The sequence below is a fragment of the Coregonus clupeaformis genome, chromosome 18, assembly GCF_020615455.1.
Source record: "Coregonus clupeaformis isolate EN_2021a chromosome 18, ASM2061545v1, whole genome shotgun sequence".
In the NCBI taxonomy this organism is placed as follows: Eukaryota; Metazoa; Chordata; class Actinopteri; order Salmoniformes; family Salmonidae; genus Coregonus; species Coregonus clupeaformis.
Window position 1 is genome coordinate 351,300 of NC_059209.1, and position 26,173 is coordinate 377,472.

The window sequence follows — 26,173 nt, forward strand, 5'->3', positions numbered from 1 at the left end:
CGAAGGGTCTATGTGATACTGATCGCACTATACGTTTTTGTGCGTGTAGATATAGTTGTCTTTGTTCGATAGAGCCGTTGGACGCCTTTCAGCGATGTTCCTATCAGTGGAAGCATTGCTAAATACACAAACGGACACATTTTTACTTGGTGCTTCGCTGTTCGTGCTCTGGCCCTGTCCCTCACCCAGGTGTTGTTTTTTTTTAAAGGCAGGCGGACACTAACAACACAATCCTTTGGGAAAAAACTGACCAGACTGCAATGGCTTCAAGTGATTCCTCTCATCATGAATTCAACGATGGAGCATTTTTTGAGCAACATGGTGACATTCAACCATACATGTTTCAACAAGAATATAGCGAGGAGGATTCGAAGTAAAGAGTTAGATTTAGCTAGAAGTTCAGCTACAGCCGATGCCAGGACTAAGAGGCCAGATGACAAATATGATGGCTAAGTAAGTAATTTTTCCCTGCAACAAGCCACCTAGCTAGCTAACTTTAGTTTATCTGCTGAAACCCATATTGTGTATTGCTGGCTAACTTACTGTGTTACAGTGGGGGGAAATCAAATATATTTTTGTTTGCTAACTTAGGTAGCCAGTCTAGCTAGCTAAGTTAAGTTAACTAACAGTTAAACAACTACAGGTAGCCATATCTATGACAAAAAAATTGGTTTTACAATCGGAGACTTATTGTATTTGTACAATCGGATACTATTTTTTGTCGTAGATATGGCTACTAAACAACAAGCTACAACGTTACAACCAGCCACCTGAAGCTATGTTTACCAGCAAACGTTAGGCTAGTTAGCCTGGCACCTGCTAAGTTGTTACTATGCACCACACTTCACATTTGTAACTTGTGTAACATCAGCAACTGTAAATATTTTTACTAGCTAGCTATGTAACATAATTGACGAGGGTTGACATTGCTTATGATTATGACAGTTGATTCATTTCACATTCACAAAAATATAACCAGCCAAACAGATGTAAATAACACTTATTGCCTATCCTGCAAGCTAGCTAGCGAAATTACTAGCTAACAGTGAGGAGATACAATAATACAACAATTTACTGTTGTAAATCTCTAAAGCTGGTTTTACTATAAATATTTGCCTAAGCATGCCTGTTAGACATGGATGTAGCTACAGTAGATACTGTCTGCCTACCTACGTAGGTACATTTGCACAGTGACCACACCGTACAAAGGTTGAGGGTTATGCCATATTTCTTTCTATTAGGCTAGATATTGTTCTAAATGTAATCTGTGCCTGTGCACGTGTATGCATGTTCAACTAGTCTACCCTAATGCTGTTCAACAGTTGTTCTAATTGTGCAATGGAGTATAATTTTTTATATTTTCTTGTCTTACAGACAATACCATGTGGTGCCTCAGCTTTTTCCAGGAGTGCATTCTTGGAGAGAAACAATTCCTTTGCCTGTGTGTGTCATTGTAGCAGAACTGTATCCCGTGAACTGTATCCCCCTCTCGATGGATTTGACATTATGCTGGATTTCAAGCAGAAGATGATTCAAGAGGAGCTGAATGGCTGTTTGATCATGACAACACTCCTCCCATAGCTGTACAAGTATTCCATTCATTTTATTACACTGTTATACTGTATGTTTCTTTGGAATGGCAATCTCATCATGACCACCTCTCCCATCATCTGCTGATCACCAGTTCTCTTAGCTACAGATTGTTACGCCAGATAATGTGATTTAAGCAAAGATTGTTGGTATCCATTACTGGGGGTTGAAGGATAGGTACTGTTTGGTGTATCACAGAGAATGTTCTACCAACCTTATCGATGCGGTCTTCGTCCTCGATTTGTGGAAACAGGAGTCTCATAAAATGTCCGTGTCCAGTTGCAGTTTGAATTTAGAAAATGTTCAGTTATTAAAATAAATAATTGTTTTGCTCCATGAAGTAATCCAACAATGTGTACACTGCCATCTTGTCCATCTAAGTTTTTTCTCATTGATTGAGACAGGTGTCGGCACTTTGGGGTGGACACTCACCTGTCTCAATCAATGAGAGAAGACTTGAAATAGATAAGATGGTGGCGTAGACTTTGTTGGATTACTTAATGGAGTACAGTTGCTAATGGTAGGGGACATATATACAGTGGGGGAAAAAAGTATTTAGTCAGCCACCAATTGTGCAAGTTCTCCCACTTAAAAAGATGAGAGAGGCCTGTAATTTTCATCATAGGTACACGTCAACTATGACAGACAAATTGAGAAAAAAAATCCAGAAAATCACATTGTAGGATTTTTAATGAATTTATTTGCAAATTATGGTGGAAAATAAGTATTTGGTCACCTACAAACAAGCAAGATATCTGGCTCTCACAGACCTGTAACTTCTTCTTTAAGAGGCTCCTCTGTCCTCCACTCGTTACCTGTATTAATGGCACCTGTTTGAACTTGTTATCAGTATAAAAGACACCTGTCCACAACCTCAAACAGTCACACTCCAAACTCCACTATGGCCAAGACCAAAGAGCTGTCAAAGGACACCAGAAACAAAATTGTAGACCTGCACCTGGCTGGGAAGACTGAATCTGCAATAGGTAAGCAGCTTGGTTTGAAGAAATCAACCGTGGGAGCAATTATTAGGAAATGGAAGACATACAAGACCACTGATAATCTCCCTCGATCTGGGGCTCCACGCAAGATCTCACCCCGTGGGGTCAAAATGATCACAAGAACGGTGAGCAAAAATCCCAGAACCACACGGGGGGACCTAGTGAATGACCTGCAGAGAGCTGGGACCAAAGTAACAAAACCTACCATCAGTAACACACTACGCCGCCAGGGACTCAAATCCTGCAGTGCCAGACGTGTCCCCCTGCTTAAGCCAGTACATGTCCAGGCCCGTCTGAAGTTTGCTAGAGTACATTTGGATGATCCAGAAGAGGATTGGGAGAATGTCATATGGTCAGATGAAACCAAAATAGAACTTTTTGGTAAAAACTCAACTCGTCGTGTTTGGAGGACAAAGAATGCTGAGTTGGATCCAAAGAACACCATACCTACTGTGAAGCATGGGGGTGGAAACATCATGCTTTGGGGCTGTTTTTCTGCAAAGGTACCAGGACGACTGATCCGTGTAAAGGAAAGAATGAATGGGGCCATGTATCATGAGATTTTGAGTGAAAACCTCCTTCCATCAGCAAGGGCATTGAAGATGAAACGTGGCTGGGTCCTTCAGCATGACAATGATCCCAAACACACCGCCCAGGCAACGAAGGAGTGGCTTCGTAAGAAGCATTTCAAGGTCCTGGAGTGGCCTAGCCAGTCTCCAGATCTCAACACAATAGAACATCTTTGGAGGGAGTTGAAAGTCTGTGTTGCCCAGCGACAGCCCCAAAATATCACTGCTCTAGAGGAGATCTGCATGGAGGAATGGGCCAAAATACCAGCAACAGTGTGTGAAAACCTTGTGAAGACTTACAGAAAACGTTTGACCTGTGTCATTGCCAACAAAGGGTATATAACAAAGTATTGAGAAACTTTTGTTATTGACCAAATACTTATTTTCCACCATAATTTGCAAATAAATTCATTAAAAATCCTACAATGTGATGTTCTGGATTTTTGATGAAAATTACAGGCCTCTCTCATCTTTTTAAGTGGGAGAACTTGCACAATTGGTGGCTGACTAAATACTTTTTTCCCCCACTGTATGTGTGAAATTTGTTTTGATTTAGAATGGACCATTATCATGCACCTGTCTCGAAACAGGGGCAGTGGAAAAAAATATGTCATCGATCCACTTAAATAGCGAATGGAGGAAACATTTGCCGTGATTCATTTTCACGCCAGCCAGGTAGGCTATACTCCTGTTGTTAAGAGAAGCAATGTACTTAATATTAGGAAAGTTGAGAAATAAATATAGTAGGCCTAGCCTATAGAAAGCTGATGGGATCCTCCTCTTTTTAATAGAGGCCATCACTCAATTTTCTCACACAATTCGATCACATTTGCATTGATGTCAGAGTGATTAGAGGGACAATAGAGTGCTGAGTACCAGGCAGCTAGCAAGTTTGGCAGGCTACTAATGACCATCAGCAGCATCAGAGCTTGAAGAAGCCTAATTACCATGACTAAACGGTCGCGTGGAATTTGACTGCCGTCATAGATCATGACTGCCGGTGTGGCGGTAATACAGTCACCTTAACAGCCCTACCCAAGACCTCCACATCTGGCTTTTTTACCTGTGGGATCGTCTGAGAACAGCCACCTGGACAGCTGATTAAACTGCACAATCAAAGAATTTCTGCACAAACTCCCAGAAGCCGTGTCAGGGAAGCTCATCTGCGTGCTTGTTGTCCTTACCAGGGTTTTGACCTGACTGCAGTTTGGCTTGTAACCGACTTCAGTGGGAAAATGCTCACCTTCGATGGCCACTGGCACGCTGGAGAAGTGTGCACTTTATGGATGAATTCCGGTTTGAACTGTACCGGGTAGATGGCAGACAGAGTGTATGGCGTTGTGTGGGCGAGTGGTTTGCTGATGTCAACCTTGTGAACAGAGTGCCACATGGTGGCGGTGGGGTTATGGGATGGGCAGATATAAGCTACGGACAACGAACACAATTGCATTTTTATAAATGTCAATTTGAATACACAGAGATACCGTGACGAGATCCTGAGGCCCATTGTCGTGCCATTCATCCACCGCCATCACCTCATGTTTCAGCATGGATTTGTACACAATTCCTTGAAGCTGAAAATGTCCCAGTTCTTCCATGGCCTGCATACTCACCAGACATGTCACCTATTGAGCATGTATGGGATGCTCTGGATTGATGTGTACGACAGTGTGTTCCAGTTCCCTCCAATATCCAGCAACTTCTAACAGCCATTGAAGAGGAGTGGGACAACAGTCCACATGCCACAATCAGCAGCCTGATCAACTCTGTGTGAAGGTGATGTGTCGCACTGCATGAGGCAAATGGCGGCCACACCAGATACTTACTGGTTTTCTGATCCACGCCCCTACCTTTTAAGGTATCTGTGACCAACAGATGCATATCATCTGTATTCCCAGTCATGTCAAAAATCCAAAGATTAGGGCCTAATTAAGTTATTTCAATTGACTGATTTCCTTATATGAACTGTAACTCAGTAAAATCTTTGAAATTGTTGCATGTTGCATTTAGATTTTTGTTCAGTATACATTTTAGATTTACATTTGAGTCATTTAGCAGACGCTCTTATCCAGAGCGACTTACAGTTAGTGAGTGCATACCTTTTTTTTCATACTGGTCCCCCGTGAAATATAACAAAACCGTTTGACATAGAAAGACCAGATTTTCAGCGGGTTTAAAAAAGGAATGTTTATTAATTATGAAATTATGAAACATATTAACATTCCACCCATGAGGCCACTAGAGGTCGATTTGGTCATTTGACGTCAGGAAAGGGTTTTTAATAAGCAGCGTGCAGTAGGATGCGTTGATCAGTCGATTGACTGGTGCAGGACTGCAGAACGATAAACTTTCCTCTAGTGTGGAAGTTTCCCAAAATTGCGTTGTTTAGAAGGAGTGCAAGGGGCGAATTGAATTATTGCACACGTGCACTTCAGAGTAGGCGTTCCCTAACGGAAATATGCAAATAAATGCTAGAACGCGCCAATAGCATATCACTAGCTCATGCTTGGCTCTGCCCACCTCCTTGCTTGTTCTGCCCACTAATTAATTTGCTCCCATTGGAAACGACAGGCTATGGTCTATCTTTGCTTCTACTGTAAATCAATGGCGCACTGAAGATGGGCTTTTGCTGGCTAGCTCTCCCAGCAGCTGCTGCGGTGACGTAGTCTCCCCATGAGTGACAGCACCCTGAGCCAATCACGCAAAACCAGAGAAGATCAATACACTAATTTCTCTGTCTGCCTCTCCACCACAGACAGCACAGAGCGAGGCTGAAACAGCTGCATTTTGGAGCTGCCTTACCCAACGGAAATTTACCAAAACAATGGTTTAGATCAAGGTTGCGTAACCCCGTATGCTTTTTTAGACCAAGCATTTAAAAAAATATATACAATTTAAATTGTTTGCTAACTGATATGGTATATTGTTGTGACATGAAATAACAGAATTGCAGGCAAATCTCCTGGATATTGGTGGGGGGCCGCCCCACGTGACACATCGCCACTGTTCATTAACACTGGTATGGCAGAAGCACACTTTTGATCCATCATTAAGGTATCTTAATGATGCATCTATTAAGATACCTAAATACTGTATGAGCTCTTGCATAACATGACATGAATGTGCTATAGATATGCCATTTCATTATCCTTTAATAATTGGGACCCGTTATAACACATTCATGAAATACTTAGTGTATTAAATGCGTTATGGATATGTAGTCAAAGTAAATCGTTACCAAATAATGCATGTACCAGAATCAAACATGCCACTTTATCATTGTCTCGTATTCTGTCAAGCACTCAAGGTTCAGTTTCTGCAAAATGTCTTTACCCTGCTGTCTCAGATCCTGGGAGAGGCGGATACTCACACGTTTTCTTGTCTTTATGATACAGGGAAGAAGACATGCATGCCTGTGCATCCAGGCTCTGTCGTAGCTGGCCGTGACCGGGAGACCCATGGGGCGGCGCACAATTGGCCCAGCATCGTCCAGGGTAGGGGAGGGAATGGCCGGCAGGGATGTAGCTCAGTTGGTAGAGCATGGCGTTTGCAACGCCAGAGTTGTGGGTTCGTTTCCCACGGGGGGTCAGTATGATTTTTAAAAAATATATATATATGCACTCACTAACTGTAAGTCGCTCTGGATAAGAGCGTCTATTAAATAACTAAAATGTAAAATGTAAATATGTGTGTAGAGGCAGTTAATCTTTCAATAATATTGACAGTACATCTTACAGAAGATGTCATATGATTTTTTTTTCTTTATTCCAAAGTTGAATTACTAAGTCTAAAATCATCAAAGGATATATAGGCTACTGTATGTACATGGCGTGAATGGATTATGCAACTTACAGTCTTCCTTTTGCACGCTAGAATGTTTGCAAGTGACTGCATTACTTTTTGTATTTACTGAGAATGAATGGTGGCCTTAGACACAATGGTATTGTGAAATATGGACAAAACAATTGACAAATGATAGAGAAGACAAATTATTTTTAGTAGTGTATTTAGAGATTTATTTTGAACATACAAATCTATGAAAAAATAAAATTACACATTTGTTTCACATTGATATTGCATACATACGAAGTGCATCAGAATCACATAGCAATCGTGCTATGGCCTCCTGTAGCTCAGTTGGTAGAGCATGGCGCTTACCCCATCAGAACCCAAAATATAAGCAATATTGTAAACAAACACTGTATAGCCTCAAAACATGGTTAAAACTATAATTTTGATATCATGGATGGTTAGTCCTTGCATCCATAGCTCAATCTATGAATTTGAGAGTGGTTACATTTCTCCAGGCCCATCCCTCAGAGATGGGGTGGCCACTTTGTTATTGTTTCAATTAAGGATTCTAACTTTTAAATATGTTCCTTCTCTTTGCTAATACAGAGCCACTGGCTCTGAGCCAGCAGATATTGTACATGGCTTTTGGTTGAATGTTTAAAAGGCAATATAAAAAAAACAACATTATTTGGCACTTATATTGCACATTTGCTCCCCTGTGGAAAATATACAAACTCTGCCTTTAAAAAGCTGCATGGTCCCAAATATTATTGTACAGGATTTCCATCAGGGTTCTTTCCTGTATTTCAGAGGTCCGGGTTCCCAATTTCCAGAATCCTCCTCTTCTCCCAACATTCCCAGGTGTGGCTGCGGTCAGCTGATGAGTACGATGTCATCATCGCTTGGAGCCCTGAAACAGAACAATCCCGTCATATCAATAATCCCAAACAAAAAAAGTTTACGGTCATTCCAGCAAATCTCATTTACTAGCTTCAATCACCCTTAGGGAAAAACCACATGAATTTTACATGTGAACACGTAAAGTAGGCTACCCTTACATGTACAATGTTTTATAATCATCGACTTAGTCTCATATGCATTATTTGATTTGAGCATCGAGGACAAGCAGTGTTTTCCTTAACAAAAATGCTTGACATGAGGAGGACTTGAACCCATGGTTAATGAGCCCTGTCATTTGAGGCAACTGCTTTAGCAAAGTGTGCCACTAGGAAGAAATTATGTTGATGGTACATCATGACAGTTATTTGACAAGTCCATATGGCTCTTCATCTTTTTTTAATGATGTACAATAAACTTAAATGTTGTATTGACCTCTATCTTTTTTCTGTAAAAGCACATGGATGTGTATGAAACAGATGAGCAAAAGTGTGGGATTTTGACATATGCGAAAACGTGCCTTTTGAATTGTGTCTAACGTCAGTAGCTAGTAGCATAGTCAAGGATTAATCATCATGCAATATTGGCACTCTACATTTGAGACAGACCAAGAGGAACAAAAGTAAACCTTGAATTTTGAGATTTTAAATATCCCTCTGGTGGCCAAGGACCTATTTTAAGAAATGCCATTGGTTGGTGGATATAAAGTTTAAGATCTTTGATTTGTATTTGTATTTATTATGGATCCCCATTAGCTGCTGCCAAGGCAGCAGTTACTCTTCCTGGGGTCCATTAAAATTAAGGCAGTTATACATTTTAAAAACATTACAATACATTCATAACAGATTTCACAACATTAAGTGTGTGCCCTCAGGCCTCTACTCTACTACCACATATCTTTAACACAAAATCCATGTGTACGTGTGTATAGTGTGTATGTTATCGTGTGTTTCTATGCATGTGTCTATCTTTGTGTTACTTTACAGTCCCCGCTGTTCCATAAGGTGTATTTTAATCTGTTTTTTAAATCTAATTTTACTGCTGGCATGAGTTACTTGATGTGGAATAGAGTTCCATATAGTCATGGCTCTATGTAGTACTGTGCTCCTCCCATAGTCTGTTCTTGACTTGGGGACTGTGAAGAGACCTCTGGTGGCATGTCTTGTGGGGTATGCATGGGTGTCCGAGCTGTGTGCCAGTAGTTCAAACAGACCACTCGGTTCATTCAACATGTCAATACCTCTCACAAATACAAGTAGTGATGAAGTCAATCTCCCCTCCACTTTGAGCCAGGAGAGAGTGACATGCATATTATTAATGTTAGCTCTCTGTGTACATCCAAGGGCCAGCCGTGCTGCCCTGTTCTGAGCCAGTTGCAATTTTCCTAAGTCCCTCTTTGTGGCACCTGACCACACGACTGAACAGTAGTCCAGGTGCGACAAAACTAGGGCCTGTAGGACCTGCCTTGTTGGTAGTGCTGTTAAGAATGCAGAGAAGCACTTTATAATAGACAGACTTCTCCCCATCCTAGCTACTGTTGTATCAATATGTTTTGACCATGACAGTTTACAATCCAGGGTTACTCCAAGCAATTTAGTCTTGCTCAATTTGCTCAATTTCCACATTATTCATTACAAGATTGAGTTGAGGTTTACGGTTTAGTAAATGTTTTGTCCCAAATACAATGCTTTTAGTTTTTGAAATATTTAGGACTAACTTATTCCTTGCCACCAATTCTGAAACTAACTGCAGCTCTTTGTTAAGCGTTGCTGTCATTTCAGTCGCTGTGGTAGCTGACGTGTATAGTGTTGGACACACTGGCTTTACTCAAAGCCAGTGGCATGTCGTTAGTAAAGATTTTAAAAAGTAAGGGTCCTAGACAGCTGTCCTGGGGAATTCCTGATTCTACCTGGATTTTGTTGAAGAGGCTTCCTTTAAAGAACACCCTCTGTGTTCTGTTAGAAAGGTAACTCTTTATCCACAATATAGCAGGGGGTGTAAAGCCATAACAAGTTTCTCCAGCAACAGACTATGATCGATAATGTCAAAAGCCGCACTGAAGTCTAACAAAACAGCCCCCACAATCTTTTTATCATCAATTTCTCTCAGCCAATCATCAGTCATTTGTGTAAGTGCTGTGCTTGTTGAATGTCCTTCCCTATAAGCGTGCTGAAAGTCTGTTGATTTGTTTACTGTGAAATAGCATTTTCTGGTCAAACAAAAGTTTACTAAGGGTTGGTAACAGGCTGATTGGTCGGCTATTCGAGCCAGTTAAGGGGGCTTTACTATTCTTAGGTAGGGGAATAACTTTTGCTTCCCTCCAGGCCTGAGGGCACACAATTCTAGTAGGCTTAAATTGAAGATATGGCAAATAGGAGTGGCAATATCGTCCGCTATTATCCTCAGTGATTTTCCATCCAAGTTGTCAGACCCTGGTGGCTTGTCATTGTTGATCGACAATAATACTTGTTTCACCTCTTCCACACTTACTTTACGGAATTCAAAATTACAATGCTTGTCTTTCATAATTTGGTCAGATACACTTGGATGTGTAGTGTCAGCATTTGTTGCTGGCATGTCATATCTAAATGTGCTAATCTTGCCAATGAAAAAATCATTAAATAGTTGGCAATATCAGTGGGTTTTGTGATGAATGAGACATCTGATTCAATGAATGAATGAATGATGGAGCGGAGTTTGCCTTTTTTCCCAAAATTTCATTTAAAAGTGCTCCAAAGCTTTTTACTATAATTCTTTGTCATTTATCTTTGTTTCATAGTGTAGTTTCTTCATCTTTTTATTCAGTTTAGTCACATGATTTCTCAATTTGCAGTACGTTTGCCAATCGGTTGTACAGCCAGACCTATTTGCCCATCTCTTTTGCCTCATCCCTCTCAACCATACAATTCCTCATCAATCCACGGGGATTCAATTGTTTTAAAGTCATTTTCTCAATGGGTGCATGCTTATTAGTAACTGGGATAAGCAATTTCATAAATGTGTCAAGTGCAGCGTCTGGTTGCTCCTCATTACACACCACAGACCAACAAATATTATTCACATCAACATAGGTATCACTATAGAACTACTTGTATGACGTCTTATACACAATATTAGGCCCAACCTTTGGAATGTTGGTTTTCCTAGATATGGCTACTATATGGTGATCACTACATCCGACGGATTTGGATACTGCTTTCAAACAAATTTCTGCAGCATCAAACAAATTTCTGCAGCATTAGTAAAGATATGATCAATATATGTTGATGATTTCATTCCTGTACTGTTTGTAACTACCCTGGTAGGTTGATTGATAACCTGAACCAGGTTGCAGGCACTAGTTACAGTTTGAAGCTTTCTCGAGTGGGCAGCCTGATGAAAGCAAGTCAATATTTAAATCACCCAGAAAGTACAGCTACAATGTAGGTCCAGGTTAAACTTAAAGTTTTTCTAATGTTCACAAGTATGGACCCTAGTTGTCTGGTAAAACTTAAACAAAGCTTTGTGGCAGCATCCCATCCACATCGATGGGGCGGCAGTGGAGCAGTTAGACAACTTAAAAGTTCCTCGGTGTCCAAATCACTAAAGACTTAAAAATGGTCCAAACACAGTCGTGAAGAAGGCGCAACAGTGCCTCTTGCCCCTCAGGGAGGTTGGAAAAGTTTGGCATGGGCCCTCCAATCCTCAAAAGATGATACAGCTGTACCATTGAGAGCATATTGACTGGCTGCATCACTGCTTGGTATGGCAATAGCACTGCCCTCCAGGACCTCTATCAGGCAATGTGAAAAGAGCTCTATCAGGCCCGGAAAATTGTTAGATACTCAAACCACCCAAGCCATAGACTATTTTCTCTGCTGTTGCATGGCAAGAGGTACCAGTGCATCAAGTTTGACACCAACAGGCTCTTGAACAGCTTCTATCCCCAAGCAATACAACTGATAAATAGCTACACAGACTGAGTTAACCGTATCTTTGACCTTTTATTTTATTTTTGCACTCTATTCACTCACAGGGCCCTACACACACACAATAATTTTCTCACTCACACATAATATCCTGAGTGGCGCAGTGGTCTAAGGCACTGCATCGCAGTGCTAACTGTGCCACTAGAGATCCTGGTTCGAATCCAGGCTCTGTCGCAGCCGGCCGCGACCGGGAGACTCATGGGCGGCGCACAATTGGCCCAGCGTCGTCCAGGGTAGGGGAGGGAATGGCCGGCAGGGATGTAGCTCAGTTGATAGAGCATGGCGTTTGCAACGCCAGGGTTGTGGGTTCGATTCCCATGGGGGGCCAGTATAAAAAAATATATATATATGTGTTCACTAACTGTAAGTCGCTCTGGATAAGAGCGTCTGCTAAATGACTAAAATGTAAATGTAAATAATATGCACATACATTTATACTGACGCGACAAACAGAGTAGCAGCAGCTTGCGGGTGTATCTTATATCCTGTTGCCTAGTCCCCTTACCCCTATACATACAGTATCTACCTCCAGTATCCCTGCACATTGTAAATATGGAATTGGAGCTGACTAAAATAATTCCTTTCTAATACATTGTTATTGATTATTGCATTGTTTGGTTTTGATTTTGCAAGAAAGGCATTTTACTGTACTTGTGCATATGACATTAAAACTGATGACACACCAAATGTGTTTGATGGATCCTTTATCTTCGAATGCCTCAAGGAGAAAGTAATCCAAGATAAATAATCAGATTACGTTACTGAGATTGGGTAATCCAAAAGTTACATTACTGATTACAATTTGACAGGTACAGTGCCTTCAGAAAGTATTCATACCTTGACTTATTCCATATGTTGTTACAGCCTGAATTCAAAATGTATTAAAGATATTTTTTTCCCCCTCACCCATCTAGACACAATACCCCATAAGTGAAAACATGTTCTTAGAAATATTTACAAATGTATTGAAAATGAAATACAGAAATCTCATTTACATTAGTATTCACACCAGAGACAATACTTTATAGTACCTTTGGCAGCGATTAAAGCTGTAAGTCTTTCTGGGTAAGTCTAAGAGCTTTGCACACCTGGATTGTGCAACATTTACCCATATTATTTTCAAAATTCTTCAAGCTTTGTCAAATTGGTTTTTGATCATTGCTAGATAAGTGGAGACCCGTCATTCAGGGCAGGTGGGGCAGAGCCACTTGTTTTGAGCCCCACCAGTTTATAATGTTTTTTTTTTTTAATAAATGTTTTTGTTGCCTGTTTTGCATGTTATTTTTGCATTAATACGTGTCACATCAGTTTGCATATATAAAGCCACATACAAACATGGTCTCTTTTTTGCTTTCTTGAGTAAGGCAGCTCCAAAATGCAGGTGTTTCAGCCTAGCTCAGTGCTTTCTGTGGTGGTGGGGCAGCCAGCGGAAAATACGGAGCGTAGGGGTTGGTAATGTTCTCTAGTTGCACCATGATTAGCTCAGTGTTCTGTCACTCATTGGGACACTAAGTCACCGCAAAATCTACGGAGAGAGCTCGAAAATTCAAACCAATTGGCTGCTGCCATAGATTTACATTAGAAGTGCCCATCCAAGAAGGCTCAAGGTCATTGGCCACAGATAAAATGACATCAAACCACGTTATATCTACCATAGCTTTGATTGGACTGATCATGTCAACATCATACTTTCAGATTCTTAGCTAGCAAGCAGTCATCATCATGAATCAAGTCAACAATCTACTGGCAAATCCTTGTCATATGAAGAGAAATTATAGATAAAATGTATCGGTGCTCATCGGCCATAAACATTACACAAGTTGGAAATCGCAAATTCAACAATGAGTGGTTTGGAAGGAATCAGTTATCCGCTCGTTGTTCCCTTATGCCATAGTTTGTACATCTCAATTGTCAGTAGAAACCACGTTTGTTTAAGCAAGTCAGCCATATGGAAAAAATTAATAAAAGAAAATACAAAAAAAAAGAACACAAATGAAAAAATAAAAATGAAAAAATGTATGCACTCACTAACTGTAAGTCACTCTGGATAAGAGCATCTGCTAAATGACTAAAATGTAAAATATCAGCTATGTTTTTTTAAAAAGGCAGTAAATGAGGCTGAATGAAAAGGCTCCGCTGATAGCCAGGTGTAGCAGTGGTAAGGATTCACTCCATGGTGCTGAAAAGAAAGCTCTGCTGTTGGGACAGCTTTATGTAGGCCCTAACAGTTTGTGGGTACCGTTTGTCACCGTTATAGTGCAATCAATGTATTGTGTTGTGTAGTGGCTTTGCATCTAAAAAAAATGTCTTCGAGTTTGCCCCACCAAGATTACATGCTAAAATCGCCACTGCTAGACAACCGGAGAGTGGTACTCAGTAATGTATTTTCCCCAAACATAAAACTTTGTATTCAGGACAAGTTACATTTTTGCAGTATTACTTTAGTGCCGTGTTACAATCTTCCTTCCTTTTACTGTGTCAATTAGATAGGAAGGCTCTGAGGTACCAAAAATAAATAATTGACACTGCATGCAATATTATCACTTTTGCATAGTGGCATAGAGCAGTAGAGTAGAGGTGCTTGAAGAAGTAGCCTAGGGTCCAGGAAAATGTGGAGTTTTAGAAACGTAATGTACTATGAGGAAATTTGTCCAAAAATACCTTTCCAGTTTCACCAACATATCCAATGATGCACAGCTCACTTACCACTGATGGCCAAAAGCCTATCTCTTGTTTTACTTTGTAAAACAATATTGTTTGCGCAATAGGCCTATTTGGAAGTTTACATTATTTTGGTAGCCAATTGTTTTCCAACTTGAGTTCCCGCGATTGTATTTGAAATATTGCGAAAGGCTTGTTTTGGCTACATGCTGTTCACTGACAGATTTGCAAAGCGTTCCAGACTATAGGCTATGCCTTGTGATTGGGTTATCCACAGCATGGCAAAAAAAAATGTTTTAGAAGCTATTGATCCTCTGTGGCTAAATTATAGGCCTAGTGTAGTATTCTGAATTATACTTAACAAAAATATAAACACAACATGCAACAATTAACGATTTTACTGAGTTAGTTCATATAAGGAAATCCGTCAATTTAAATTAATTAATTAGGCCCTAATCTATGGATATCACATGACTGGGCAGGGACGCAGCCATGGGTGCCAATCAGAATGAGTTTTTCCTCACAAAAGAGCTTTATTACAGACAAATATACTCAGTTTCATCAGCTGTCCGGGTAGCTGGTCTCACACAATCCCGCAGGTGAAGAAGCCGGATGTGGAGGTCCTGGGCTGGCATGGTTACAACTGGTCTGCGGTTGTGAGGCCGGTTGGACATACTGCCAAATTCTCTAAAACGACGTTGGAGATTGCTTAAAGGTAGAGAATTGAAAATGCAATTCTCTGGCAGCAACTCTGATGGACATTACTGCAGTCAGCATGCCAATTGCATGCTCCCTCAAAACTTCAGACATCTGTGGCAGTGTTGTGTTACAAAACTGCATATTTTAGAGTGGCCTTTTGTCTCCAGCACAAGGTGCACCTGTGTAATGATCATGCCGTTTAATAAGCTTCTTGATATGCCACACCTGTCAGGTGGATCTTTACAATGGAGAAATGCTCACTAACAGGAATGTAAACAAATGTATGCACAAAATGAGAGAAATAAGCTTTTTGTGCGTATGGAACATTTCTGGGATCTTTTATTTCAGCTCATGAAACATGGGACCAACACTTTATATCTTGTGTTTATATTTTTGTTCAGTATATATCATTTCAGTGAATCTCTCTAGTTACAGTGCAATGAAAAAGTATTCAGACCCTTTGACTTTTCACATTTTGTTCAGTTACAGCCTTATCCTAAAATTGATTAAATAGTTATTTTTTTACCCTCATCTACACACAATCCCCCATAATGACAAAGCAAAAACAGTTTAGAAATTTTAGCAAATGTATTAAAAATAAAAAACGTAAATATCACGTTTACATAAGTATTCAGACCCTTTACTAAGTACTTTGTTGAAGCACCTTTGGCAGTGATTACAGCCTTGAGTCTTCTTGGGTATGACGCCACAAGCTTGGCACACCTGTATTTGGGGAGTTTCTCCCATTCTTCTCTGCAGATCCTCTCAAGCTCTGTCAGGTTGGATCACTGCAGATAGCATACTCCCTATGTTGCGTCACTGCAGAGATGTTCGATCGTGTTCAAGTCCGGGCTCTGGCAGGGCCACTCAAGGACATTCAGAGACTTGTCCCGAAGCCACTCCTGCGTTGTCTTGGCTGTGTGCTTAGGGTCGTTGTCCTGTTGGAAGGTGAACCGTCGCCCCAGTCGGAGGTCCTGAGCAGGTTTTCATCAAGGATCTCTGTACTTTGCTCCGTTCATCTTTCCCTCGATCCTGACTAGTCTCCCAGTCCATGGAGCTGAAAAACATCACCACAGCATGATGCTGCCAGCATGCTTCACCATAGGGATGGTGCCATGTTTCTTCCAGACGTGACGCTTGGCATTCAGGCTAAAGAGTTTCTTGGTAAAATAGCCCTTACACAGCCTGGAGGTATGTTGGTTTATTGTCCTGTTGAAAAACAAATGATAGTGGGACTAAGTGCAAAACAGATGGGATGGCGTATCGCTGCAGAATGCTGTGGTAGCCATGCTGGTTAAGTGTGCCTTGAATTCTAAATAAATCACAGACAGTGTCACCAGCAAAGCACTCTCACACCATAACACCTCCATGCTTTACGGTGGGAAATACACATGCGGAGATCATCCGTTCACCCACACCGCGTCTCACAAAGAAACAGCGGTTGGAATCAAAAATCTCCAATTTGGACTCCAGACCAAAGGACAAATTTCCACCGGTCTAGTTGCTCGTGTTTCTTGGCCCAAGCAAGTCACTTCTTCTTATTGGTGTCCTTTAGTAGTGGTTTCTTTGCAGCAATTCGACCACGAAGGCCTGATTCACACAGGCTCCTCTGAACAGTTGATGTTGAGTCTGTGTCTTGAACTCTGTGAAACATTTATTTCTGAGGCTGGTAACTCTAATGAACTTATCCTCTGCAGCAGAGGTAACTCTGCGTCTTCCATTCCTGTGGTGGTCCTCATGAGCCAGTTTCATCATAGGGCTATCTTCTGATTGGCTCAAACGCATTAAGAAGGAAAGAATTTCTACAAATTAACTTAAAGCACACACCTGTTAATTGAAATGCATCCCAGGTGACTACCTCATGAAGCTGGTTGAAAGAATGCCAGGAGTGTGCAAAGCTGTCATCAAGGCAAAGGGTGGCTTTTTGAAGAATCTCAAATATAACATATCTTGATTTGTTGAACACTTATTTGGTTACTACATGATTCCATATGTGATAATTTCTAGTTTATGTCTTCTAATATTCAACAATGTTGAAAATTGTAAAAATAAAGAAAAACCCTTGAATGGAGTAGGTGTTCTAAAACCTTTGACCGGTAGTGTAGGTAATGTTAGCTAGCTAATGAGAAGCTGATCTCTGCTGGAGGTTCATGTTTAGCTAATCTGGGTTTGTTGCTGTTAGCTAGCACAAGGACAAGCAGAAGCCTACTGCAGTAGTGAGACAAGACACAAAGTACCATAGTTGGATCCTTCATTTATTTTTGTACTATACAATAAATGTTTGAAAACAGTCGGCTCTCGAATGCTAGATACCTAACTTTAGCTTGTTTCAACTCTGATTTGCAAGCTAGTTAGCTAACGTGCGCTATCAGGGATTGAAAGCTAGCCAACTACATCCTATCAAGCCTGTAGTCTGGTGTGTTTGGTTAGCCTGCTATCTAGTAGTCAATGTCAGGGCAAGCCAGGTTAGGAATCTAGCTAGCTTGTTATGCTAGCGATGACGCTAACCGTTTAGCTAGCTAGTAAACTAAACATTTGGCTAGCAGACATAGGGAGTATGGGGTAACGTTAGTTACAGCATGGTGAAGGTGAATTAAATTCTCTCAACATCTTGCTAGCTAGCTAGTAACAGTATCTAGCTAGTTGTAGCCAAATGACTTTCTACAATTTCTAGCTAGCTAGCAACATTAGAAAAGCTAGCAGCTCAGTCACTTTGGCTAGCTAGCAACATTTCATCATTAATACGCTATTCGAGCTAACCCAGCCCAACCCGGGTTGACTTCAAAATGTGAGGCTTTAGATTTGGCTCTCGAATTCGAACAAAGAGTTATGCTACAACAGTATTTCCTCTGCACCATTTCTATTGATAAAAGACCATATGCCTTAGACCGGATTTTACCAAAACGGATGTCCCAACCTGGAAACGATAGAAAGGTCTATTGTTTGTAATTTGAGCATTGGTTTGATTAGCTAACAGAGGTCGATTTGATGAAACAAAATGAATGTTTGTAGCCAATCTGAGCTCATGCCTGTTAGATAGTTAATCTGCTTTGAATATAAATTGTGACCGACCGGCTCGATCTTTTGTAGCAAAATTTGAAAATGTTTTTTACATTGGATAAAAGTAGTAGACTCTGCGATAGAAAATGGTATATCATACACTAAAGTTGAGGAACAATGGAAAAGTAATTTTGCATTGAAAGTTGATAAACCCCACTTTTGAGAAAATGGCCCTTGAATGTTTGGTACACCAACTGGAGAGCTCTTAGTCTACACCCATTCCGCATCGTTCACACCCTTTTAAACTTTAGCCCCACCCATCTCTTTAAGGATTCACATATGAGGCCATGTGCTAAACAGTGAGTACGGTAGTGTACTAAACAACCAAAGATTAAGACTATAAAGGCTGGTTAATACTACGCCTATCGACATGTCTGTAGATAGTTGCCGCAGTGACATCATGAACATTCTATTGTCGTCCGACATCAAACTTGTCGTTGTCGTTATAAAAAAGTATAAACATAAAAACGACAGGCTGCATGACATCATGGTGGTCCAAAATAGCATAACTGGTGTATTTTAACACCAATAACCCCATCCGTTTAAAAATGACCATATCATATACACAACGTCTTAACTTTAGCCAATTTGTATTCGTTATTACAGGAAACTCACAAGATAATTATTTACAAGTTAATGGCGAGCTAATAAAAAATAAAAAATAAATAGCTTACAAAATAAAAGCAGGGCAATCTGACTGAGAATTTTAGAACTTGGACACTCTCGTTGGCCTAACATTATACCCTAATTCGAATTCGGTGCAGGTCATGTTCTTCATAAACACACTCAAAGTTTATTCGTCACATGAACAGGATACAGAAGGTGTAAATGGTCTAGTGAAATGATTACTTGCATAGTGGAGTCTTTTCTTTAGACATGTAGCTAGGTAGCTAGCTAGCTAGACAATGGTAGCTAAAGCTAACCAACTAGCTAGGTTCAATGTTAGCTAGCTAACATTAGGCTATAACTAGCAATGCAAATGGCTTCGAGAAACGAATAATATTACTACACAGATCATACACGTAACTTTAGCTAGTGAGCCAGACAGCTAACGTTAGCTAGCTTATAGTACGCTTTAGCTTGCAATGAAAACGACTTACTAAATTAGAAACCCTCTGTCATGGATGCCACGGTTGCCTTTAGTTTGAAGATGTAATCTGGAGATGGGTGTTTTATACAACAGCCTTCTGAGTCTTCTCTTTGACTCCCTCCACATTTGCAATCAAATGCCAATCTCCATAGCCATCATACGCTGCTTACACGGATTTCAAAACTCGGTCCTCCAGAAAGTGGAGAGCATTAGCAACACTCATGCAGTTTAGTGAGATCTTTCAAAATAGCCGCGTTAGAAAGGATTACCTACACATTCTGAGCAGCTCATGTTATAGACAGAAGCGTGCTACATGGCAGACCAATCCGAACTCATCTCTCAGCATGTCCAGCCCATTCATTATCTTAGCCAATCATGGCTAGCGGGAAAGTTCCTGTCATTTTCCGTGGCTAAACCTATGCTCATAATTTTACAGTTGGCATACAAGTTTTTTCTTAAGGCATATGAAAGTTCACATGTTCTAGAAGGCATCTGTCAAAAAACACATTTTGATGAATAAATGTTCACGTTCAAATGCCTCTCCTGTAAAGTAGTGACCCGCGACATATGCCTAGTTTCCTGAAACGACTCTCATATGGCTCAGATAATTTAACAAAAGTAGTATGGTGAGGGTCAATGTTTAAGGTACGAGTTAGCTACCCAGCTACCCAACTAACTGGGCTACTCGGACGAGACGTGAACCCGAGAGCCTGGCTAACAACTAATGTTACAACATCAACTAACAAAACAGATCGCCTACATTATTGAAATTGTGTCTGGCTTGAATTCCATTTGTAATATGGCTTAGATATGGCTGAGAACAAAAATATATTATAATAATAATAATAATAATAATATGCCATTTAGCAGACGCTTTTATCCAAAGCGACTTACAGTCGTGCGTGCATACATTTTTGTGTATGGGTGGTCCCGGGGATCGAACCCACTACCTTGGCGTTACAAGCGCCGTGCTCTACCAGCTGAGCTACAGAGGACCATATTGAGCTTCAATGTTGTCGGGAAACACGGGCAATGGACATTAGACCGGTGGGAATGTGTCCTTTGGTCCTATGAGTCCAAATTGGAGATTTTTGGTTCAAACTGCCGTGTCTTTGTGAGACGCGGTGTGGGTGAACTGATGATCTCCGCATGTGTAGTTCCCACCGTGAAGCATGGAGGAGGTGTTATGGTGTTGGGGTGCTTTGCTGGTGACACGGTCTGTGATCTATTTAGAATTCAAGGCACACTTAACCAGCATGGCTACCACAGCATTCTGCAGCGATACGCCATCCCATCTGGTTTGGGCTTAGTGGGACTATCATTTGTTTTTCAACAGGACAATGACCCAACACACCTCCAAGCTGTGTAATGGCTATTTTACCAAGAAGGAGAGTGAGGGAGTGCTGCATCAGATGACCTGGCCTCCACAATCCCCCGACCTCAACCCAATTGAGATGGTTTGGGATGAGTCGGACGGCAGAGTGAAGGAAAAGCAGCCAACAAGTGCTCAGCATATGTGGGAACTCCTTCAAGACTGTTGGAAAAGCATTCCAGGTGAAGCTGATTGAGAGAAAGCCAAGAGTGTGCAAAGCTGTCATCAAGGCAAAGGGTGGCTATTTGAAGAATCTCAAATATAAAATATATTTTGATTTGTTTAACACTTTATTGGTTACTACATGATTCCATATGTGTTAATTCATAGTTTTGATGTCTTCACTATTATTCTACAATGTAAAAATAAAGAAAAACCCTTGAATGAGTAGGTGTCCAAACTTTTGACTGGTACTGTATATAAATAAAAAGAAGCATTTCTTATTGGACAAATTCAGGTAGGCCCTCCCTTTTTCAGTCTGTTTTCTTCCATTTGGTGCCTAATGAACACAACCCTGATGGGAACTGAAAGTTGTCCATTAGCTGCATACAGACTACAACAATTACTGGGTCAATAATAAGATCAGGCCAATTAGTGGGCTCAAAGGTCTTAGATCAGGGACCCTGCACTCTCATAGCCTTATTACAAGTATACTTTTATAACAGTTGTCATGACACGAGGATACTGCGTAAGCTCCCACAGTCCATATCTCACTGATAATGCTTGTTGTTCATGTGACACACAGCTCAGTGGAGTTACACCAGGGGCCATATGTATCAAGCGTTTCAGAGTAAGAATGCTGATCAAGGATCTACAAGGCTAAACTTATCCTAAATCAGCACTCCTACTCTGAGATGTTTGATAAGGTCCCTGAAATATAGCTGTAAACTGTGCAAAGGCAGACATCTGGGGTCCTAGCAGTACAGGCAAGAGCACCACGTGCTGTAACGATACTGAAGTCCTGCAATGGACTAGTGCCATAGCATTGAATAGAACTGCAATGGTCCATTGCCTACAATTTGCGTACACTTACAAGCAAGCTAATGGGTATCCAGGCTCTGTCGCAGCCGGCCGCGACCGGGAGACTCAGCGCAGCGTCGTCCAGGGTAGGGGAGGGAATGGCCGGCAGGGATGTAGCTCCGTTGATAGAGCATGGCGTTTTCAACGCCAGGGTTGTGGGTTCGATTCCCACGGGGGGCCAGTATAAAAAAAAAAAGATGTATTCACTAACTGTAAGTCGCTCTGGATAAGAGCGTCTGCTAAATGACTAAAATGTAAATGTAAATGTATTAGAATAATATAATTAAACTGCTTAAGCTACTACCAGGAATTCACACATTTACAAGTACAAAGCATCCGACAGCAGAAAATCCTCCCAATACAAATAGCTTCATTGCAATGGAAATATACTGGGGTCACCCTAATTGCACAGATCAAATATCATCCAATTAGCTATTTACATGTAGAGTTAACATACTTATTACATTTGTGTGGATGCACTATGAAATGTAGACGGGGCAAAAGGCCTGCCAATGATTGAATTTACAAAATGTGTGAAACTTCACAAGAGCGACTACAGCAAATGTCTAATAGAGGAAGCCAGGTTATCCATCCTCGCCCAAATACACTTAGCCAGTCATTTCAACCTTGTCACCAGACAACTTTATCTGGTTTATACACAGCATTGCATTATTGTGGTGTTATTTACATTGTAGTCATTTAGCAGACGCTCTTATCTAGAGCAATTAGGGTTAAGTGCGTTGCTCAAGGGCACATTGACATATTTTTCACCTAGTCAGCTCAGGGATTGCAACCAGCAACCTTTCGTTATTGACCCTATGCTCTTAACCACTAGGCCAGCGTTTCCCAAACTCGGTCCTCGGGACCCCAAGTCAAATCAGACATCGAGTACAACATACAATGTGTGTAGTTCACAATAGCAAGCCGAACTAAACGAATGGACACTGACAGCATTGCAAATGCTGCAGAATTTAGATGAGTTGGATGGAGGATCAGATAGAGCTGGAAATCAACGTTGCTGATGAAGTCTTCATCTGATACTGATGTTGACTTCAAGCCTCCGATGCCTGAGCCTCGCCACAGAAAATGCAGAACAGAGCCAACAGAGGGTGATCCCAACTGCCACGATGAGACAGGAGTCTGGGAGGGATGGCATGGTTTGGGTAGAAAAGAGTGACTAGTTTGTGACATGGATGTGTAAAAAGCATGGATGTGGAGTCATTTTGCTCTGATAGGTATGGGGTGGACTTTTTCCGAGAGACCATGCCACGTAACCGCTTCAGAGAGATTATGTGACACCTGCGGCAAGTGCACACAAAACAAGGCCCATGAAAACTGTGCCGTGCAACCGATTTGTTTGTGCTGTGTGCTGACTGTGGACCCAAAGCATAAAGAGAAGACGAGATTGATTAATGCATAAAGGCACGTGTATAAGGACACAATACAGTGCTTGATACAAGCAACTTTTTATATCTTGTCATGAATATATTTCCACGAATATTTATACAATTCATCCTTTACAATTGTTCATGCACTGGTGCTTTTGTTTAGGAATACATCAAATAATTTCACCTGTGCACCTGGCTGGTTATATTCTTCTTATTTTTTATTTTTTTGTTGTTGTTTCTACTTTGTCAAAAGAAGCTGTAACTGGACTTTAATTACTATAACTATTAGAATCTACAAATAAAGTTGATCAAATGGATTACACTGTTTTTATTGTAAGGGAAATGAAAATCGGCCAAAGGCCTACGTTTTTTCTACGACTTTGTAGAATTTTACAAAACAGAATTAAGGATATAGCTAAACAAAAAACTTTTTTTTTAATGGATACATTTCCACATTATTTCTTAATTAATCCTTTATAATAGTTTATGCACTATTTATCAAGCGTTGGCGCTTATGTTTGCTGCACCTTGCGCACGGGTTGATATGCATCTGATACATATGCTAAAGTGGACACCCGGCAATGTTGTCTAGCGGGACTTATGGGCTGAAAGGCCAGGCTGTTCTAGTGTTAATGCTTAAAAAGACTTCAGCACAATAAAATGTTCACATGTATAAGGAAATGTTTAAAATTCACAATTCAGAATGTCTACCACAGTGGCAAGTGCCAGAAAGATAAATCCTGCTACAAATCTTCTGGGATACTGTCCTTGGGTGAATGTTGCTATTTGCTTTATCAAATAATGAGCCCTTTTCTCACAGAGCTCTGCCATGCTGTTTAAATGAGAGGAGTCAACTCAGATTGGACTTCTACATGACGTAAAAGTTCTACTTGGGTTTTGCCCCTCACACTTTACAGTGCTTCATACCAAAACGTGCTTTTACACTGCTTATACCATGTTCACAGGATTATTTTTCAATTCACTTGAACCCAGAGAGAATTCTAAGTAACCACATTTGTCTGGCGAAATATTAAGAATATTTGAACTTATCACCTTTGTCGAAAATGGAGGGAAGAAAAGGGAGCAAACAATTGAATCAAATTTTTAAAGCATCTGTAAAAAAAAAAAATACCACTTGGTAAATCTCATTCAGGTACAAGTGGGAGAATAAACTGTCAATGCATACGAAGAGAACCAACATAACTCTCCCCTCATCAAAGTGCTTGTAATCCTTCTAAATATTCAAACACATGCGATGCGTGCGCAACTGTGGAGCAAGCAGGCTTAGAATCGAAGGATTGTTGACAACATGTCAACTATATTTCCTCTACAAATTTTTAGTGAAAATTTTTTTTAAATGCACAATGAGCACTTCTCTCAAATACATCGTTATAGTTGTTGGTTAGCTAGCTAGCGAATGTGTCATATTAGCATAGACATGACAAGAGTCAAAACAAGACATGGTATTAAGGCCAGGACGATACCAGTATCGAGATATTTTTTCCATGGCAAAAATGACAACACGAAGCAGACCAAACTTTTTGATCCTTAAAAACCTGCTGCATGTAAAATATTGTGTGCTATAGCTTGGAAAATAAATGTGACTCTAGATGACAACATAATTATGTTTGTTTCCAACATTAAGGCTGTTTTCCTAAATAATTTAATTCCACTTCGTGGTTTGTTTCCTTGCCACAATACTAACGAGTATTGCGAGGCCCTACATGATATCAATAACAAGATATGAGCTGAAACGAGCCACCTATGATTCCCCACATGGCAGCTTCTTGTCATAGTTGCTAGCTATCTGACTATCCAGAATCATAACGCACAGACTTCTGCCCTATCGACTCGCGCACATCGTTCATGACATTGTCACATCGTTCGTGACGTCGTCAGCTAACCTGTCTATATGCAAATCAACACAGACAGACCATGAATTGGCCATCTGTTGACCAGCACTAACTGTTGGTTTCCAAGCATCAACAGTGAATCACGTGCTGTACGCCTAATTATCCCATTATCCAAAATAATACATTGAGAAGATTGAAATACTGCTTTGTGGACATGTGAAATTAATGTAGGAGAATATAACACATTAGATCTGGTAAAAGATAATACAAAAAAAAAAAAAACACATGTTTTGTTTGTATTATCTTTTACCAGATCTAATGTGTTATAAAAATGTATCAATTGACCAATTCGGCACATTTGGTCAGACTTGATACAAAATAGTCCAGTATTGCAATGCTTCACTGGATCAATCTGAAACTTTGCAACACACTCCCAGGAATGCAAGAGAAAGGCCACAATATAATATTGCAGTTTAGGTGCAATTTAGATTCTGGCCACTAGATGGCAGCAGTCTGTGTGCAAAGTTTCAGATTGATCCAGTGAAGCATTGCAATACTGGACTATTTTGTATCAAGTCTGCCCAAATGTGCCGAATTGGTCAATTTATACATTTTCAAGTACATAACTATAGAGAACATACAAAAATGATGTGGTAATACAAAATGTAAGTTTACACACTCCCAGGAATGTCATACATGATGGATCATTAGCTTATACACTAACTTTCACACATCTAGATGGCCGGGCGGGGTGGGTGTGGAGCCAGAGACAGCAGGGGTTCAAACTGTCGAACCCAGATCCTACATGAATATAAAAATTGATTTTATTAACTATGCTACATTTTATCTCTGGGACCCTTAGGATGACAAATCAGAGCAAGATTACTGAATGTAAGTAGATTATTTACCTTCAGAGGTGAATGTATCAAACCAGTTGCCATGATACGTTTTTTGTTGTTGTGCACTCTCCTCAAACAATAGCATGGTCTTTTTTCACTGTAATAGCTACTGTAAATTGGACAGTGCAGTTAGACTAACAAGAATTTAAGCTTTCTGCCCATATAAGACATGTCTATGTACTGGAAAGCTTGCTGTTACTTACAACAGTCATGCTAATCACATTAGCGCACGTTAGCTCAACCGTCCCGTATACGGAACACCGATCCCATAGAGGTTAAAGCAACGCATTGGATTCGACAACACTTCCGGTAGT

General features: G+C 40.5%; 1 protein-coding gene across 4 annotated transcripts in view; it reads right to left on the bottom strand.

Annotated features, from left to right (window-relative positions):
- Positions 1-7,446: 7,446 nt before the first annotated feature.
- mcoln2 (mucolipin TRP cation channel 2) overlaps positions 7,447-26,173 on the bottom strand; it is a 98,951-nt gene continuing 80,224 nt past the window's right edge. For all 4 annotated transcript variants that reach the window (XM_041840029.2, XM_041840026.2, XM_041840027.2 and 1 more), the window contains one exon: positions 7,447-7,862. In XM_041840029.2, coding sequence (XP_041695963.1) covers positions 7,826-7,862 — 37 coding nt within the window. In that variant the 3' untranslated portion in view covers positions 7,447-7,825. The remainder of the gene's footprint in view (positions 7,863-26,173) is intronic.